The 19,648-nt window shown below is 35.3% G+C and overlaps 1 protein-coding gene across 1 annotated transcript; it reads left to right on the forward strand.

Moving 5' to 3' along the window:
- Window positions 1-247: 247 nt before the first annotated feature.
- Window positions 248-17,655, forward strand: LOC129265839 (visual system homeobox 2-like). The gene is made up of 4 exons (XM_054903768.2): window positions 248-342; window positions 5,564-5,687; window positions 13,412-13,586; window positions 14,223-17,655. Exons 1-4 carry the CDS (start codon window positions 308-310, stop codon window positions 14,732-14,734), a joined length of 846 nt encoding a protein of 281 aa, XP_054759743.2. The 5' UTR covers window positions 248-307; the 3' UTR covers window positions 14,735-17,655.
- The last annotated feature ends 1,993 nt before the right edge of the window (window positions 17,656-19,648 follow it).

Consider the following 19,648-nt stretch of genomic DNA (forward strand, 5'->3'; position numbering starts at 1 on the left):
CTGAATCAGTTCACAATTTCAATTCATTTTCTATCTCCTATATTAACATAATACAAAAAGCTCCTCAAAATCTGTGGTCTTTCTCCATGGAAATCATAACCCTGTATCCAAGCTTTTCAGAAAATAATATCTTAATAAAGCCCATTTCATATTCGAAATGAAAACTTTAGAAAGGGGCTTTGGATATTTCTTAAGACGACTACTGACGAATGTATTTTTTTCTATCTCTTTATTCATAATAGAAATATTGATCGAAGAAAACCATGAACGGATATTCAGTCAACACTCACCTTCATCTGTGAGTAGTATGGGAAAGAAAAAGAGAAAGAAGAGACGACACAGGTATGTTATTATCAATATTATTTCTATCCATGTGTCATTTTCTCAATTTTCCATTTTTTTCATCTTCTAACCATCCTTCGTCTCCCTTCTCTATTATAAACTCTATACATTTATCTATCATAATGATTTACATTATTATTTTTGTTTGTCTGTCTGTCTCTCTCCCTCTCCGTTTAGATAATAGCGGTATGCAGAATTATGTAGCAACTTATTATGTTGGCATTTACGTTATGTCCGATGAATGTATCATGTTTGTCGGAAAGTTATCTAATAATCAGTCCTGATAAATTGTTTTCATTGCCTCAGTTTGTGAAGAAGAAATAACTTACTGTACTCGTGTCTGTAAAATAGAAATTAAGATCACTTATTCAGTGCAATTAATGAAAAAAAGGGTTATCACATCTGAAATTTAGTATTCAAGGATTAATTAAAGTTAAGTAAAAGGTATTTCAAAACTTGAATTCTATGATAAATTTATATTGCATTGTACAATAAATTTTTACGATTCAAGAATAGTTTACACTCTACCAAAATAGCTTTGTCAACTCAGAAAATTTAGTGAAGTTAGGATAATAACACCAAACTGCAAAATATATCATTGACAACTTCACTTTTCTTTCACCGCTGCAAGCGAAATCATGAAGGAATTACTCTAATCTAGAGAAGAAAAAAAGTTATTCATGCACGAGCAAAAGATGATAAATTAGAACAGAGGGAGGAAACAACGGAGGTAATTTGATAGAATCCAGAGAATTAGGAGAAACAAGAGTGGAACCGAAAAATTAATATGTATAGGTGTTTGCAACGTTGATGGATGACGCGTCCGGAGCCCAAGAAACAGACGATTCCCCAAACTTTGTGTTTACCTCCTCTGAGTAATTATCCTGAAATGTTTGCTGGAGAATGCTGTGAGTTAGTAACGTGATTTGAAAATTGGATAATTGTTGAAATGACATCCCCAAACATTGGGACCGTTAGAGAGTTGATGATAGAGAGGGTAGCGGTCAAAGATCTAAACGCGAACGTTTGGTATGATCGATCTTACTTTGTCTCTTGCTGATTAAGTTGTTGTTTTCATCGGGTATTATGCCCTCTATGTATTATTTTGGCATTCCTTCCTAGCTTCCAAACAATTAAACAAAGAGTCACATATTTTGTGTCTTATTTTAATCGTACTTTGTGAGAAGGTAAAAAAAAAACCTTTCGGAAATTATTCAAAAATAGAACATTTCAATGGTATGATATTGTTTTCCGTTTGCCTTATGTCAAGTTGCAACTACTTTAAAGACCAAAATAATATGATGGTTAAAATATTACATGAATATAACATAATGGAACATAAAGCAGCGCCAAAATCAGTTTGGTATAGGGTGATTTTCGAGATATTTCTTTTTTTAATTACTATTTCTACATCGCATGAATTGGCGTATTTTCTTAACATGCTTATACACCTAAAATGTTGGGCAACATACTGTCCACTGTGTTGGGTAATGTATGTTGGTAAAAAATATTCTGGGCAATCATTATCCTATTGAGCAAATTTATTACCCAATTATTAATATTTATTACCTTATTTGGACAGATTTTAAACAATAGTTGTGTGGACAGTATGTTGCCCAGTGATGGTTAAAAATTGGGCCTTTTTGCCAAACCTTTTTTTTTCCAAGTGTTAAAAAAGTAACTGGTGCACGAGCTCTCCTTGTATGCCGAAACAAGCCCGCTATGAAACCCAAAACAGATCTTCCCTATACTTGTTAACCATGTTTGGCACCATTCCGAAGGTGAATAGTCGAAAGAGATAAGCCAATAAGGGCTACTATATAAAAGGGTGATGGCCCTTGTTTTCTTCTTTTTCTTCCGTTACTGTATAATTATCTTAATTCGATGGACAACGGTCTTGTAATGTATTCCCTAGTGAGATCACATTTGCTTTCAGTGAGACCCTTCTCTAATAAGATAATGAAATCAAACATCCTGATTCGAGAAGATTTCTTTTCTTCAAGGCTACTTATAGGAAGGAGAGGCACGGGTAAAGCGCAGCTTCTTCTTTTATAACCTACCACTTGGGGAAATGCATTTGAAAATGATACTCCATCGATAGGTCACAAATGTCATTATTTCACCAATTAGATTCATACGATTGTCTGGATTTATGTGTAGGTATATACGTCGTTATATCCTGATATATTCAGCTGATGGATAAAGCTACTTCATTATCTTCGTTAGATATCACATCGATGTAAAAACACCTAATACCACCGCAACTTTGACCAGACATGCATTTCCCAGTACAGTCATTCAAAAACAAATTATTGCAAATGTTCAACTTGAAGGTTGAATTTACGCTTATTTCAAAAGTCTCATGACCTTATGAGACATAACCACTAATGGGGAGAAAACAGTGATATACTTAATACTGTAAAATGAGAAAACAAAGAAGCTATAATCTGTATCAAACAAAACACCACCGAAAAAAGTGTTTACCTAGAGAATATTGAAACAAGTAAGTTTTCTTTGTTCTTCTTATTTTTTCATAATAATATTCCCCGATCTCCCACTTTTTCTAATTATGAGAAATTGAAAGCAAATCTATATTTGAACCCTTTCATTACAAAGCTTTGCCTAAAACGTTTCGTGGAATTGGAAAAGATGTCATTGGATTTGATAAATTTTGATTTTTCTCCATAACTATATCAGTATTTTAAATCCCCTTTACACTAAACGTAAACAAGTACCTAAAATTCAAATACCTTATCAGAATCTTTTTGTATTCAATTAATAGGAATGTTAACTTCGATTATATTTTGATTCGATATGTGCTAACTTTATTTTGGTCACATGAAACTGTTACTAAATTTGCTGATGTCACTACGTGCGGGCTGTTAAGGTGCCAGGTGCCCTATTACCGTGCGGAAACGACTACGGGTATATAATCAAGCATAGGATTCTTACTAAGTACCTGTACCCCAACAAACTATATATTTTTGGAAAGCTTATGAGCTGATCTACACAAAAATTTGCACTGTGGCATATTAGCTTTATGCATAAGCAAAATATGGTCATTCAAAGTCATGACTTTAAAAATCATGATTTTTCTCTATATGAACTTTCTATGGTTATAACTTCACAACATAGAGTGTAATTTAAGTTTTGATGGATTAATTTAATTCTCTGACTTCTTTGTGATGAATTTATGATGGCTTTAAGAAATATTCAGAGTAGAATTGTAAAAATTATGGATTAAACAAGCAGTCAGATAATGAGAAATTCAGAAAGGACTTTTATACACAACTCCACCTGTGGGGGTACCATGCACAAAAACTATCATTATTTTGTTGTACTCTTCAAGATACACAATTCTACAAAATTTCATGCAAATCCAATGATTAGAACTCGAGTTATTACATTTTTCATTAAAAAAACCTCAATTTTGTATAATATCACGATAAAGAAAGGGCTATAATACTAATAATAACGGACATTTGTAACGCGCCAAGTCTGTCACATAGTGTATGTAACTTGTAGTCGCTGCCATATTGTGCAATACAGTAGCTCTCCCTATTTGGCCAACAGAGGGTGGTAGTCCACTTTGCTACATGGAATATCTGGGGCTTCAGCCAAAAAAAATCTGGGGATTTTCTGATTTTTTTTAAGGCAGTATCAAAGGTTTTGGGGACAGATTTAATCACTTCCGGTGTGTAAAATACTACTTCCGGTTTGAGAATTTTATGAAAATATGTTTTAACCCCCCTCTTATTAAAAAAAGAGGTAGAATATTGAGATAAAACAAGTTGCATGATGAAGTACACACATGAAACTAGCAAAGGAGACCAAAAAAATAAAATCATTAAAAAAAAAAAAAATTAGGGCACCTGTCACCTTAAACAAAAATAATCCAAACAGAAAGAAATCGTCTACTGCTTTACTTATAAGATTGCATGTATAGGCTCAATAGCCCTCGCTTTTGCATCGCTCTTGTTTATAGATTACTGGATGCTAATACTTGGTAATTATCGGAAATGAGGCAATGCGAACATGGGCATGATCAAAATTTGCGTTGAGGCAGAAGGCAGGCAGATCATACCATGCAGAGCCGAGGAAATCACTACGGAATAACAGCAGACAACCAGCGGGCCGAGGCCCCGTGGCAAAAGCGTACCAATACCATCCGTCTACATCGTCTTGAAGATATGCCAAATTATCGCCTGCGTACCGAGGTTGGCAACGCAGTTACGTTTTCAACCCCGGACCATCTGTTAAAATGGAAATACGAGAATTACCCTCCTCCCCCATCGGGAGTATGTATCCTCAGTCCAGGGGGAGGGGCATCGAGAATTCATCAAAATTCGATACTTTAAATTTGAGTGATTAGTTGTGCATCCCAACCATGAATAATGGCGGGCGGATAGTTTACATCTTAATACAGGGCTACAAGAATGTCACAACGCCAATACCGCTTTTCCTTCTTAAAGAATTACCAATATTAGCTTCAAATAACATGCGCAGCCCACCATTGATGAGTGAAATCTATTTACATCAAACAAGAATGATCAAAATGACAGGTGAATGTTGTCCATGGACTTAAAATAATACGAATATATATATATTTATTATTTATTGAATATGTTTTTAATATTGAAAAAAAAATATATTTGAAAAGATATCCGTGTAAAGTATTTTTTCAGTAGTAATGTTGGGGCCTGTTGCAGAAAAAAGTCAAAATATCAAGCGCAAGTCCCAAATACGGGTGCTTCATTGGCTGAAAATCAAGATTCGCTAGATTTTTTGAGTTGTGTTCGATCGCAACTCTCCCAGCAACGGGCCCCATCAACCATGTCAACGGAACTGTGTTTGTGTGGCGCGACTGGTCAGTATGTGTCAATAAGGTAAAATAAAAAAAAAACAAGGCACTTTTTAAAAGTGTTACCTAACTCATAAGCATGTTTGTCAGAAGCACATAGCCATTACTTTAAAAAAAAACTCTGCATTGTTTATTACAGGCCCATAGATGTGCTATTTGCTTGTCCAATTGTGTTTCATTCGTGTAACTTCTGTAATTTGTTGCAGTTGTCCTGTAAACATGAAAATACTGTGAGTAAATAATACAATAATAAATTATATTGAAAGTAAACGGACGATCGTCAATTGGGATGAGCTGACCTGATTATTAAAGAGCTTCGATAATTGATTAATGTCAAAATGTTATGATTTTTCTTTGCAGGACCATATTTACATCGTATCAACTTGATGAGTTAGAGAAATCATTCAATGAAGCTCATTATCCTGATGTGTATGCTCGAGAACTGTTGGCGCTCAAAACTGATCTGCCAGAAGACAGAATACAGGTATTAGTTTATTCTTTTAATTATCTGTATATAGGTTTTCTTTCTTCCTCTAATTTCTATAACTCTGTGTCTTGATTGATAATGACAGCAGAGAAAATTTCAAAATCGTAAATTTACCTCGATGCACTTTACAATGACAATGTACAAAAATAACAAAGTAATGAAAGCATATACTGTATGGGGGTACAAAAACGGATACACACAACAGATTAAGACAACGTTATGCAAACCAGCCTCACAACCATCTAAGAAAAAGAATCAGAGGGAAAATTTGTTTTCAATTTAAAAGAAAAGAAGAGAAAGAAAAGGGGTGTGATTTTGACCAGTTTTCCTTCTGGTTCCGCGCCTGCCCACAAAACATTTTACACCTATAGATAACAAAAAATCATAAGCATTCAGACGTAAGCACTTGGTAACACCAACATCCTTTGATACTAAGATCTTATTAAAAAAAGATCACCCTAGATAATTTATCAGTAAGTTCGGGGGCTGCATCACAGGGGGCGACCGTCTTCTATATATGATTTGTTTTTAAGCATGAAAAAAGAAAAATGGAATGAACGGAGAAGAAAGGGGATAATGAAGAAAACAACAAAGGACAGAACACTCAGAAAAATTTTACTCAATATTGGGTAGAAAAGGGAACATGCATGTTTGCTGGGTATCTTTTTTACCCCATATTGGGCTATTTCAACGCAACATTGCGTAAAATTTACGAATATTTTTACCCAACCAACATGCATGTTTCCATTTTACCCAATATTGGGTAAACCTTTTTTTTTCGAGAGTGAAGAAAGAGGAGCATAAAAAGGAGAGTTTTGGGTCGTTTAACTCTGTAATAACTATATTATTCAATTAAGATGAATAACGTTACCTGGTCGTCTCGGCCCATTTTAGCGAAATACATTTGCGCTGCATGCCCCTGGGGGTAATGAATGAATGTTTTTGTATTTATTTACCATCAAAATGATCAAACTAGATTAAAAATCAACTCCAAATGACTGAAAATAGGCATATTTTATACCAAAAAAAGAAGACACAATTTATGAGAAATGTAATCATAGTTAACATCACAGTTTCTTGTTGTGTTCAATGTTATGTTTTGTTAATCACGTTTACACCGTATGGCAGGGCTAACAAAGTAAGTTACAAATATATTCAAGAAAATGCGTTTGAGAATTTTTGAGGCATTTCCCATTTTCAACTTTAATGCTATCCTACATCTCAATGGATATACACTTTAAATACGGAAATGGCATGAAAGATATGTCATCTAATTTTACAATCAGATTTTGTAGTTTAGGGGCTTTTGAATTTCGAAATAGAAGAGTGACGGAGAGGAAATGGCTGTTGCCTCTTATTTCACAAACTCGAAACTAGTTTCTGCCAAGCTCGGGTTCTTTTTGCGCGTGATTGAAGCGGGTACGTCCCAAGTGACCAAGCCGACTCCTCCCCGTCGCTGACAGGGTAGCTATATAGCCATCCAACCCCATCTTCAGATTTAGCGTTCCATGACAGGCTTGGCTTATTATCAGAGCACTAAGCTTTAAGCTGATTACTGGGTCTTAATTTCAAATTAATTATCAAAATGGCACAAAGGTGTATGTGTCTCTGATCCAATTTTCTCAAATTCATTTCTCCTCTTCACAATAGATGTATACCATGTAGGTTTGTAAGGATGGCGAGGAGAATGAAGACAGGGGTGTTCACATTATCCTATCCGATTGTAACTATTATGTAGTAAAATTCCCATCTGAAGGAGAGATTTTATCAAGATGTTTTCAAAATAGCAGACTGTCGCAGGAGCTCGGAAATTATGTATACATTATCACAATCGCAATTGACCAACGTTCAGGACTGAAATCAATTTATTGATAGAAGGTATAATGATAAAGCATGACTTGACGAATGAGACTTTAATCATGGAAGCGCATTATGAAATAATCTTGTTTGAATGAACTTAAATACACATGAGTAGACATACTGAAAAGTGAAAGCGCGGTGTTTCACATTATTGTATTTGATTTAGTTGATACATCAGTGAGCTTTCTCAGTCTATATGGATAATGCATTTTAATGGATACAAATAAAAAATAGTCTAAAATACCTGTCATACATTGAATCTAATCTAATGATAATGAAACATTTTGTATAGCGCAAAATACAGGGAAAATTGCATGTCTCTCAGCGCTTTTTACAAGTGAAGATGGAGAGGTGAGCACTGGGTTCCTAATTGTTTATAAAATAGTAAATAAATATGTTTTCAAACTCTTTCTAAACTTTTCATGTTGGTATATTCTTTAGATCTTCCGGCACTGAGATTAGTCGATGAAACAACAGCTGCATACCATATAATGATATAATAACAATAATATTCATTCATTCTTAGACAGAAGCTGTATTGGTGATCAAAGAGGGGTAGAATGGGGTTTTTTGTGGAGATACAGCTCGAAAAGTCGTCTTCTTTGAAGTAACTAGATTGTCAAATATCGGAAATTTGCTTCTTTTGTTTAAGAAGCTGATTATCAAAGCAAAACAACAATACTTTATCATCGACTGTGATCAAATCGAATAATAGCTAATAAAGGTATCGCCTCAGTATTAAACTATTGAGATTTGGCTTTTTGAAATCACAAGTATTCAGAGAGAGAGAGGATGTCATTATCCATCGCCATGGTTACTAAATCACCACACATAACGACGGGAATTGATTGAGATTTCAGAGCGAAATTGTTAAAATTACTATATATTATTGTTCAGATGGTTTAAACTGATAGGTATATATCTTATTTTATTAGTCATAAATGGCTGTGGTCAAATAGAAAATATTGAAATGTGGCTAGATATAAGCTGATATGAATCAGGCCCTGTGTTGTTGTCACTTTTCTAGGTGAGTAAAAAAGTGACAATATGTATACCTTAAATTTTAAAGTGTGAACGTGGTTGCCGTTCCTATCAGGGATGAAGATGATGAGAGAAAAGATTGGATTTTAGCTACTCATGTGAAAGAAAGAAGGACGACTGATTGGACACTAATGCCTAATCGGAAGGATAACTAAGCGTTAAAGTTCGGTCACGCGCTGTGGGACTGCAGTAAAACAATTCTCTTCACTTAGATTCCGAGATGATTGGTACACCGCCTACGGGAGCCAAAGCTCGTCTCTTTTTAGAATGCCTCTGCCTGCAATCTTTCGCCTGGGAGTGACGAAAACGGTATAGAGGAAACGGAGACAAAGATGCAATTGAATTGTTTGCCTCGATCTGCAGGGCAGATAGAGATGATGGGAAGCCTAAAGCTAATCCCAAAATGGGGCGAGCGTGACGTACTTAATTTCCAATTTGGCACCTAATAAGACAAATGAACAATTTTCAGGTTGTTTGAAGAAATTACACGAAGTTGTGGTAATGAGGTTTGACTCCAGCGCTTGATTAACTCACTGTAATAACTCAACCTCAAAAACAATTTGATGTCCTAAGAAAGAAGATAGGAGCTAGAGTTCACCCGGGAAATCAACTCGGATCAACCGATGTTGTCACAGCTCCAACTCCAAAGTTTGCTTTTCTCAAAGACCAATTTATAGTCTTGCCCTGCGTCTAATTTGTTACAATCTTTTTCCCTCGAACCCGCATGGTTCGCCGACTGCTTTCATCCGCTTTCCTCTCACACTGTTTGTTTATTATATTGTGTGCTCAGGAAAATTAAATTTGCAAATTTGTCTGTTTTCGTTTTCGGAAATAAATATGTAGGAGAGAGGTGGGGTTGGAGCGTAAGTATGGAAGCGCGAGTTTGGATTGATGTATAGAGTGACTATATGTCGTTGTCCGGCCTGAAATTTGATGTCGGGCTGGACAGGCACGTTTGGTTCGTTTGTATCGAGACATCGGGAAGCATAGAAAATGGATGTCTTAAGGGTGCAAATTAAGAATAATTTGATAAGGAGGTAATCCAGCAAGGAACCAAAATCTCCAAAACATGTCGTAAGAATCTAGCTGACAAGGTATACCTCGGAATTAAATCTCATTAATTTCAGCGACACGAACTGATTATTTTGAGTCGGACAATAGAAGATCTCAACCTTTCAAAATTGACAGAATATCAATTACCATCGGGTCAAACCATAATGGTGTTGATAATCGAAGTCCTTCCTTGACCTTTACTTCTATAATTCTTAATGCTAGGTAATGTGGTCTAGTGGATATGATGCCAGGTTTATATTCCAAATCCCTGCTAACGGGTAATTTTGGCAAAACATCTCCAGGGGCCCGTAACACAAAACTTAGCAATGATCCTAGAACATTTTTCTACGATTGATTGCATTGACTACAATGTACGATAAATCGTAAAAATCAAACGTATGATTAATTGCTAACCTTTGTGTTGCTGGGCCCTGGTGTGAATAACATCAAAGATGAAAATGATAAATTCCTTGATGCTCGCAAGATGATACTAAATACTAACGGGCCTGACTAGTGACAAACGACTATTATTATCAAGCGCACAATAACACGAGTTATCAATTCAAACCCTTGCATTTTCAATATTCGTGTTTTATTTCAGCTTAATGTTAAATCAATAGTTTTGCACTTCTCAAGTCGAATTAATCAGGAGATGTCGTACAGATGTGGGGGGAGAGGGGGCTGGGGGCCTGGACCCCCAATATTTTCACGACCAAGAAAAAAGGGCGGAAAAGTAAATAAAGTGAAAGGTAATGTTGAAATACGGTATTTAACTCTGATAATTATGTCAAAATCTACAACAAAGTCAGATTTTTTTGTATTGAAAAAAAAAATTGTGCTCTCTCTCTCTCCGCTTATCTCGCTGCTTTTTAGAAATGTCGTCCCCTCAAATTGTTTGGCTCAGTAAGCTTCTGATCAGAAACGAGTCTCGATTAATAGAATGTAAAATATACAGAGTTGTATCATCCTTAATGGTAACGTCGATCAACTGAAAGCCTATGAACTTGTCATGATATTCTGTCCAGCATGGTTACATTCGTCATATTATTTTTGTCTGTGTTGTCCACAATATACTCAACCAAAAAAACTTTAAATATGCCACTTTAGAATACTTTATAGTTCACTTTAAGTGCTGAATCGGCGTTGAAATAGCAAACATTCATGAATAATTTACTATGTTCAGATGTTAGACATGCCCTCAATGATCATAGGGTGTGAGAAACAACTCAAACCGAGTGAAACCAAACCGTCACTTCACTTTTGAACAGCCATGGTGAGTCTCAAGAAATATAAAATCGTGCAATTAGCGATACGGCTCTCATTAACGTCTTTGTACTGCAGTGTTTGTCTGAAACATCTCCTGAATGGCCTGCTCTTAGCCGCCATATTGCCTGAATTCAAACATTCCTTCTTCGTGTCTGATTGGTTGGTCGATCATTCTCACTTGCCTTATACCATTCGTATCATTCTACTTTGCCAGCAAACCTGAAGTGGCGATGTTCGAATACTAATTGGTAGGCAATTACGAATCCTGTGATTGCTTCTGTATTGATTCCTGGAGGAAAACCCGTGACAGCCTCAAAGACGTTTCGCAAAGTCGAACGGTGATGATCTTAAAAAATTCATGGATCTTGCTCCGAGCGACATCGCACACATGATGACGAGCAAGAGCGACTAATTGATGCGCAGCTATTATACTGGCTTCATGCAACATACGATATGGGTTGTAATGGATTTCGTTTCAGCACGTAGTTTGTGTCAAGTTTTGCTTCAATTGGTCACTAAGTTTATCTTTTAAATAATAGAGGCAACAAAATTGGTTAGATACTAATGACTCACCAATCGACCTTTCCAAATAATAATAGCAGCACAGGAGAGTGTTTTTAGAAAGATGTAAAAAAAAATTACGTTGCTTAACAGCAAGTTCCTTGTTTAGTTATTTCTGAGTTGATTTCTTCCCTAAATATGCACGATACAAAGTAAGAACATACCTATGGTAATAGTTATAATTAATTTGCCCTTTCCCATATTTTAAAAGGGTAGTGAAGTTTCCGAGAACTCATTGTTTTTATCAAAATCTTTATGGAATCTGATAAAAATTAAAACTGAAAAAAAAACATGAGGGGGGGGGCAATTATGTATCTTTGTAATCTATGATAGCCTTATACCGAAATATGGACACATTAAGCTGATAAAACTGTTTTTATACGTTGACGTCATTATAGCGCAATTTCCTATTATTGATCCAAAGTGCCTTTTTCTGTTCAGTGATTAAGATGCAACTTCAAGTAAATGTCATTAAAGATTAAGAATGAAATATAGGGGAACTTGTTGCGTACATGGGTCATTAGTTCTGCATGTCACGTATTCTTTGAAACTATTTTTGGAAAAATATTTTCTGATTTTTAGAACTTGATAACAGCAACGCATTAAAATGTGATAATCACAAACTCAATTATGGAACTTCCAAGGCCGATCAAATTAATGTGACTTCATTGAGACGCCATTTTGTATATTTCAGATGTCTCTCTTTACATGTATAGTGAATGGCAGTGGCGTCAATCCATTTTCAGATGGGGGTGGGGCAAAATCATGAATCAACGTTCCAAAGGACCTCAATCGCACAAAACAAACAAACTCACGCACACACACTCACCCACACACACACACATAGACATATATATTATATGACTCATGAGAAAGAGACACATATCTCACCAACAAATTAATGCAAGCGCGCAGCACGAGCTAAAAAAAATTTGTATACAGACCTGAAAACAGGGAAAAGGTACCTGTTTAGGACTGTTTGTAGTAACTCATGAGGAGGACATATCTCACTACACAGATAATGCGAGTGCCAAGAGCGAGCTGAATTTTTTTTATATTCTGACCTGAAAGCTTGATATTCTAAGCATTTTTGCTACCAATGATTAAGATGGATATCTATAAGAACAATAGATGCAAGCGTGAAGCGCAAGCTGAAAATTTTGATATTTCGATCTTAAAAATATTGACAGTTTAATGGACGTTTTTAATAAATAACAAGATATATATCCATTAAACGATTAATGCAAATCGAAGCAGGAGTTTTTTAGGTTTAGAACTGAAAACGGGACATTCTATTTACCTATTTAATCATAAAAAGTATGGGTTTTTGCTAAAGAAATTATGCGAGCGCGAAGCGCAAGCTAACATTTTTTATATTCCAATCTTAAAAGCGGACATTTTGAGCACTATTTTAAATAAAGAGCGAGTTGTGTATCTCAGTCTCGCTTGCCTATTTTCTGTGTAACATTACAATCTTATCTTATTTTTGCACATCCGGAATTATTGGGGAGCAAAACGTTATGTTTGCCCCCAAAAAAATTTTAATTGGTGGGGCGATCGCCCCCTATATTTATTCAACGATATACTTTTATATTGCGCAGTATTTTACCAAGATAAGAATAAAAATTGGGTTATAATTAGGATTAAATTTCTCATATCGGTCTAACACATTTTATCGGGCTACTTCAGCACGTTTGAAAATGGAGGCATTTGATTAATGAACAGTTTTTCCCCAAGATCCTCCCTTAATGTGTTTCGTCCTTTTCGAATGCCATTTCCCTTTCGTAACTTACTCAATCATTTTTGTCTTCCTTCTTTCTTAAACCGTCCTTCATTATCTGTTTCCTTCATTAATATCTTCTATTTATTCTTTGTTGTATTTCATTTGTCATTGATCCATGCTTTTATATACCTTTCTTATTTTCATTTCCTTCTCGTAGGTGTGGTTTCAGAACCGTCGAGCTAAGTGGCGAAAGAAGGAGAAGTGCTGGGGACGAAGCAGTGTGATGGCAGAGTACGGCCTGTATGGGGCAATGGTTAGACATTCGCTACCTTTACCCGACAGCATCCTTAAAGCGGCCGAAGAGGGGGACAGTTGTGCTCCATGGTTGTTAGGTCAGTATTCAGCATCTCCCTTGAAAAAAGAAGTCAATGAATCATAGAAGACATTATGTAGGATTCTAAGTCTTCCCATCTCTGTAAAATTGAACCCGAACTGATCTCTCTAATGTGCCCAGCACAAATATTGTCAAGAACAGAAGATGAAGTCTTGGACATCTTGTCTAAATGGATTATTGCTCGTGAATCAAAAGTTTGAAAACTTGAGCCTCTAGAAAATTCAAATACATAATAATTTATATTATAGGCCCTATTAGAAATTTTCCGAATGAAAATTTAGGAATTTCAACTTTTTTAATTTCCTAAAGTAGTGTTAAAAATCTTTTAAGGTAGAGTCTTTTTTTTCTTCTGAAAAAAAAAATGGTTGAAATGTAAATGGAATTATCCATTTTCCTCTCTCTTTAATGTAAATTAGATAACTATTCAGGAAAATTTATCATTGTCAGAAGAGATATTATCGTCAACAGACTAGTGAACGTATCAATCGAAAAGATTGTTATTACAAACAAAGATTTGATTCACAAAATCTATTTGGTATTCTCGAGATGATTTTGTAGGATTGGTGATTGGTCGGTTCTTATATTGTTATCTCTATTCATATTGAAATATTCATAATATTCTCTACATAAACAGGTATGCACAAGAAATCGGTAGATGTCCCTGATGTGATGGGTGACGAAGAGAATGAAAAGATTTACAGAGAAAGCAAGGGTAATATCACCAAGGAAACACGACATCAACAGAAAGACTCAAGTATGAGCGGTGCTGATGAGATCAGGACCAATAGTATCGCTTTGTTGAGAGCCAAAGCTCAAGAGCATAGCGCCAGGATCCTAAGCGGTAAGGGAACGGCATGTGCCACATCTGCAGGATGCTCAGACGTGTCAGAGGCTGTATCGAGTAGGGACCATCATCCATCGGTGGATTCACGCCTTCCGAGCGGGGAGAAGAGAGACAGTGGGGTGTGGTCGGGGGATGACGAACAGGTCAATTGTTCGGCGTCGTCTCCTGATGGCCACGCCCATGGGCGGGATATCCAAAGAGAAGAATATCAGGATCGACATGGTGATTCGGCATCGGGTGAATCTTCGTCCAGTGACGACAGCCACGATGAAGAATGTGAAGAAATCGAGGTCGATTCATGAACACGTGGTATTATCATTGTGATATCAATGTCACGTGACATCATCAAGATGACCGCCGATTGTGAATTAATATGTATATACTTGCCAAGTAAATTAAGAGAACAAAATACGAATGATATATCTTTAGTGTCATGAAACAACATTATATTGCAAGACACTTTCATTTGTGTAGGCGCTTGGATCATTATTTTCACATTCCGTCTCTTTGACAGTGTTTAAGTAATTCTAGATGCTATTCATTAGAAGTTTCTTTCCTATTTCCACTATTACCTTATTGAAGGATCCTATCTAAATGTCAATTTTTGATGTTGTTTTAAAGAAATAAATGATTTGTAATAGTGTTTTGAAATAATGAACTTTATTTTTTTATATTCAAATTCAAATTTCGAATTCAACGTGTTTAAGAATGGTTTATAAGGCACAAAATGAATTGACATATTGGCATGAGTACCGTATTCTTTAACGTAAAGCCTGTTTAAAGTTTTGGTAAATTCCCTAGAAGTGAGTGTCACTATTCATATTGTATCATTAAATGTGTGTGCCCTAAAACTGTAACGATGCGGAGCATTCAAATATTAAAATATGTTTTATTTGATAGATTTTGCCAGACAAAATGAAATATCTGCGCATTTTTTTTCTTGTTGATACCGAATACATTTTAACAATGTCAAGAATTGAAAAAAAAAATAGCTTGCCACTACGCTTTTGTAGCATTGGTATTGGCATAATTGGTATGACATACTGGTATACATGTAGTTCACATTATTGATCTTTATCAAAGCTCTAGACTGGCTTTTAAAATATCGAATTAAATTTCCAAAAACTTAATGAAAAGGTTAGGGGTTGTAAGGGATATGTTCACCATAAGTCTCAAACTTTATATTTTGGAATATGAGCACTTGGTCAGACTCGTCCAAAGTATATATTTACGCAAGTTAGTTTACGCATGTAGGATATGTCAATTTTTGACGTTTCAATTCGCAAAATGTTTGTGTCCCTTTGAAAGCATCTTTGTTAAGATAAGACAAGTGATACCTATTAACCAATTTCCAATTTTGTAAAACACAGAACATGTAAAAAGACAATCAGTGTGTAGGATTTTGCCAGTTTGGACATATCCGTTCTTTGGATGTCCCTATTCCAATTTTGTAGGTGGTGCCTATATTTCCTTGTGATTTGTTCTGTCTTTGCCATGATCTTGTGTTTAGTATTTCTGTGGCATTAGTCCAACTTAAAACTTTAATTTGAATATGATATATCAAATAGAGAGATGGAGAAAGAGAGAGAGGGGGGGCGGTGTGAGAACGCGTGTTTTTAATCGCATAATTATGTAGGAAAATGATCAGTATTGTTTATATTATTGGCGAATTATTCGCTTTATTGTAAATTTATATCAATATACAAGTGTATATAAGTTTTGTATGTAAATATAACGATGAATGTTGAGAAATTTTATAGATTATAAAGTATAGTAACAGGTAGATGTACTTGTTTTTGGTCAGAATGTTGCTAAATTTAGTAGAAATCATTCAACAGAAAACCACCTCAAATCAGATGACTCACTAGGGCCCGGTAACACAAAGGTTTGCAGTCAACTGTGAAATGTCATTGGCCAATCAAAATCATTGTTACATTCATTAAACAGTATAGTACTTACCATTGACCAATTAGAATCTTCGTTTGAAATTGATGTACAGCTTTGTGTTAAGGGACCCTGGTAAAGCTGAAAAGGAAGAGAACCAAAGTTATAGGGTCACTGTATTTCCCTGTATCAGAACTTTGAACCTCAAATGATATAATAACTGAGTTTTACTTGTTTATCATTCCTGAAATGAAATATGCATGCGATATTAATATCCAAATTTCTTAATAATCATGTATAATGTACTGGGCCCCGTCTTACAAAGAGTTGCGTTTGATCTGATCAATCGCAACTATGGATGGCCAGCAACGTCAACATATAAAATGCATGATTGTTCAAAATATTTTCTAGATATGATGAATATTCATAAATTCATTGTTTTCTTGATAATTTGGCGTGTTTGCCTTTGTTTACAAAGGACATTTTGCAAATTTCCTGTAGAAAAATGATGACGCTGATGGATTCCATCATTGATTGGATCAAACGTAACTCTTTGTAAGACGGGGCCCTGGTGTCTGAAATTCATGCCTCTTTACATTCGTGATTACATTACAGGATGGTGACATTGAACATAAATTATGTTGCATTCTGATAATAAATATTGTAATCCACGGATTTGCAGAAGAATAGTCATTAGCTGAAGCAAGTTAACTATGTTAAAAACGAAGTAATTTAGAGCATCATGAAATATAATGTCAGTATAGGAGCAAATTTCAAAACAAAATGGGTATAAAAATATTAACTGAAATAACAGCTTGATGAAACTTTTTTTTTTCAATCTTGAAAAAATTACCCGCTGAATTTTATCAATGAAAACCTTTCAGTTTCTAATCAGCGTCATATGGACTGAACGTATAAAAGATAATCATGTCTGTTCAGATGGTTTTGGAGAAATAGAAGATTAATCTTCGTTTTATTCTGTTTAGAAAACGCACACTTTAAATGCACTTAATAGATGCCAATGTTAATATGAAATAAGCACGAAGAGTAAAAATGATTGAGCAAGCATGAGATAGATAGGAAGTGAGAGGATGATGCAGTGCAGTATATCCTCTCAATCATTTTGTTTATTAAGTTTCTCATCGAAATATCAATATTCATTTTTTTAAATTGTATAATTGAAAAAAATGTGAAACGTATTATTTTCGTGCTTTACTTCAAAATTCGGAAATTCGTACTGTAAAGTTAATATTCAAAGAAGTATTTATAATACATGTACTATTTATTGTATTCCATGTAAAGTGTGAAATAATTTTCAGAATACAAATAGAAATGCTCTAACAATAATCAATGTAGTGATTGTATTTATTGCGTGGCACATCAAATTATTGTGAAAAGAAATACGACGCGAAAAACAGAAATTGCTATTTTCATTTTCCAACTTTTAATTTCCCTTCAATATTTTTCAAGTGTACGATCAATATCAGCAAATTATAGTCACGTGTCAAACTGGGACGATGGTATCTCCACCCACTGTCCTAGTTTCCTGAGCTAAAGGTTCTCCTAATACACAATATCTAGTCATCCCCGCCTTTCCCCTCCATTGATTATCATATCTCCGAAGGAAAAAAATCGTTAGTATACGGGCCACAACGTCCCGCAAAAACCAGCCAGCCAACCCAAATCTTGACAAGCCCAACCAGCTAACCAATTTAGATACAAGCCCAACCATAGATGGAAGCCACACTAAAGGTGAAGTCCAAACCAACCAACAAATTTTAGAGCCAAAACATCACATCAACAAGCCCTACGAACCAACCAGCTAACAATCATACATGCCTATCCAACACACCAGTTAGCCTATGTATGTCTGGCCATGTGCCACTCGACAAATCGAATGTTATACATTCCACCTAATACAACATGGCTACCATGATATATTAATCTCCTTTATGCTTTATATCATTCAAATAACAAAACGAGGAGAGGGTTGCAGCAACATGGCGATTTCAAAAACATAAAAATAAAATTGAAAGAAATTAGTAAATTTGCTTCAAGGATGGGAAGTTGTCGAAAGCGCATCACCGATGTCGCCAATTTGAAGTCCCCAGGTATTATGATAACAACTTTTACCGAAGTTTTAAATACTCATAATTTACTTACTGTTTGTTCGATATTTTTTTCATACTTTTATATCTGGCTTTTCTTTACTCCCTGAAAACATCTTTCCATGTAAATTTAGTTCCTTAAAATGATTCTTATTTTAATATATACATCTATACTTTACTTTGTAACAGTCACAGATGTTGCTTGCATCACGATCTTGTTCATTGCCCTGTTTAAATTGCCCAGACTACGCAAAAGAAGAAGAAGATGATGAAAAAGAACAAGGAGAAAGAGGAGGGGAAGAAGGAAAAGAAGGAAAAAGGAAGAATAAAAAGAAGAAAAAAAAGAGAAAAGAAGAAAAAGGAGGAAGAGAAGAAGAAGAAGAAAAAGAAGAATAACAACAAAGGAGGGAAAGAAATTGAGGAAAAGAGATGCGAAAGAAGACGGGGAAAAGGGATGAAGCAAAAAAAGAATGAGTTAGCTAAAAGGAGAAGGAAGAAACTAACAAAGACAAAAGAAAGAAGGAAAGGAAAAGAAAAGAAAGAAATATAAAAAGAAAAAAATAAGAGAGGAGGGGAGAAACGCTATGAACGAACCTGGAAAATATTGCACATTAATCCCCTTTTAATGCATTTTTTAAAAATAATGTCATGTAGTAAAAAAAATGCCCTACCCGAAATAAAAGGCAATGGAAGTGGCTTTCTATTTCTGATTGTGAAAACATCTTCTTTTTAATGGAAAGGGGTAATATACCTGTGATATAGTTTTTGCATTTTGTTAAATAACTTTTCAGTCATTTTTCTCCTACCGCCCGCAGTTGTATAGCGTTTCTTATTAGCGAGATTTCGCAATGTTGCTACGGGACGGATTCTACAAACATGATTATTAAATATATTGAAAATGCCGATGACAAATTACGATGAACAGCTTGGAGGTCTTTGTCAAAAGTGGGTGAGCCGGGACAGCTGACGAAAAATCGCAAATATGTCGTTTTTCCGGCGTCCAGGACGACGCTGCGGTCTTGATTCACCTATTTTCGACAAAGGCTGTTTTGTCATGAAGGGTTTTTGGCAATAGATTCTCAACGTTCCAGAAGGCTTCTGCGTAGTGTTGCGAAACTCGCAATTTTCGTTCAATAGATAACAAGCCTACGTCTCCTCGAGAGTATAAGCCAGTTCGTAGTTCCTTTCTGTGCATGATCAAAAGATTATACGCATGATCAGAGG

The sequence above is a fragment of the Lytechinus pictus genome, chromosome 7 (genome assembly GCF_037042905.1).
Source record: "Lytechinus pictus isolate F3 Inbred chromosome 7, Lp3.0, whole genome shotgun sequence".
Taxonomy (NCBI): Eukaryota; Metazoa; Echinodermata; class Echinoidea; order Temnopleuroida; family Toxopneustidae; genus Lytechinus; species Lytechinus pictus.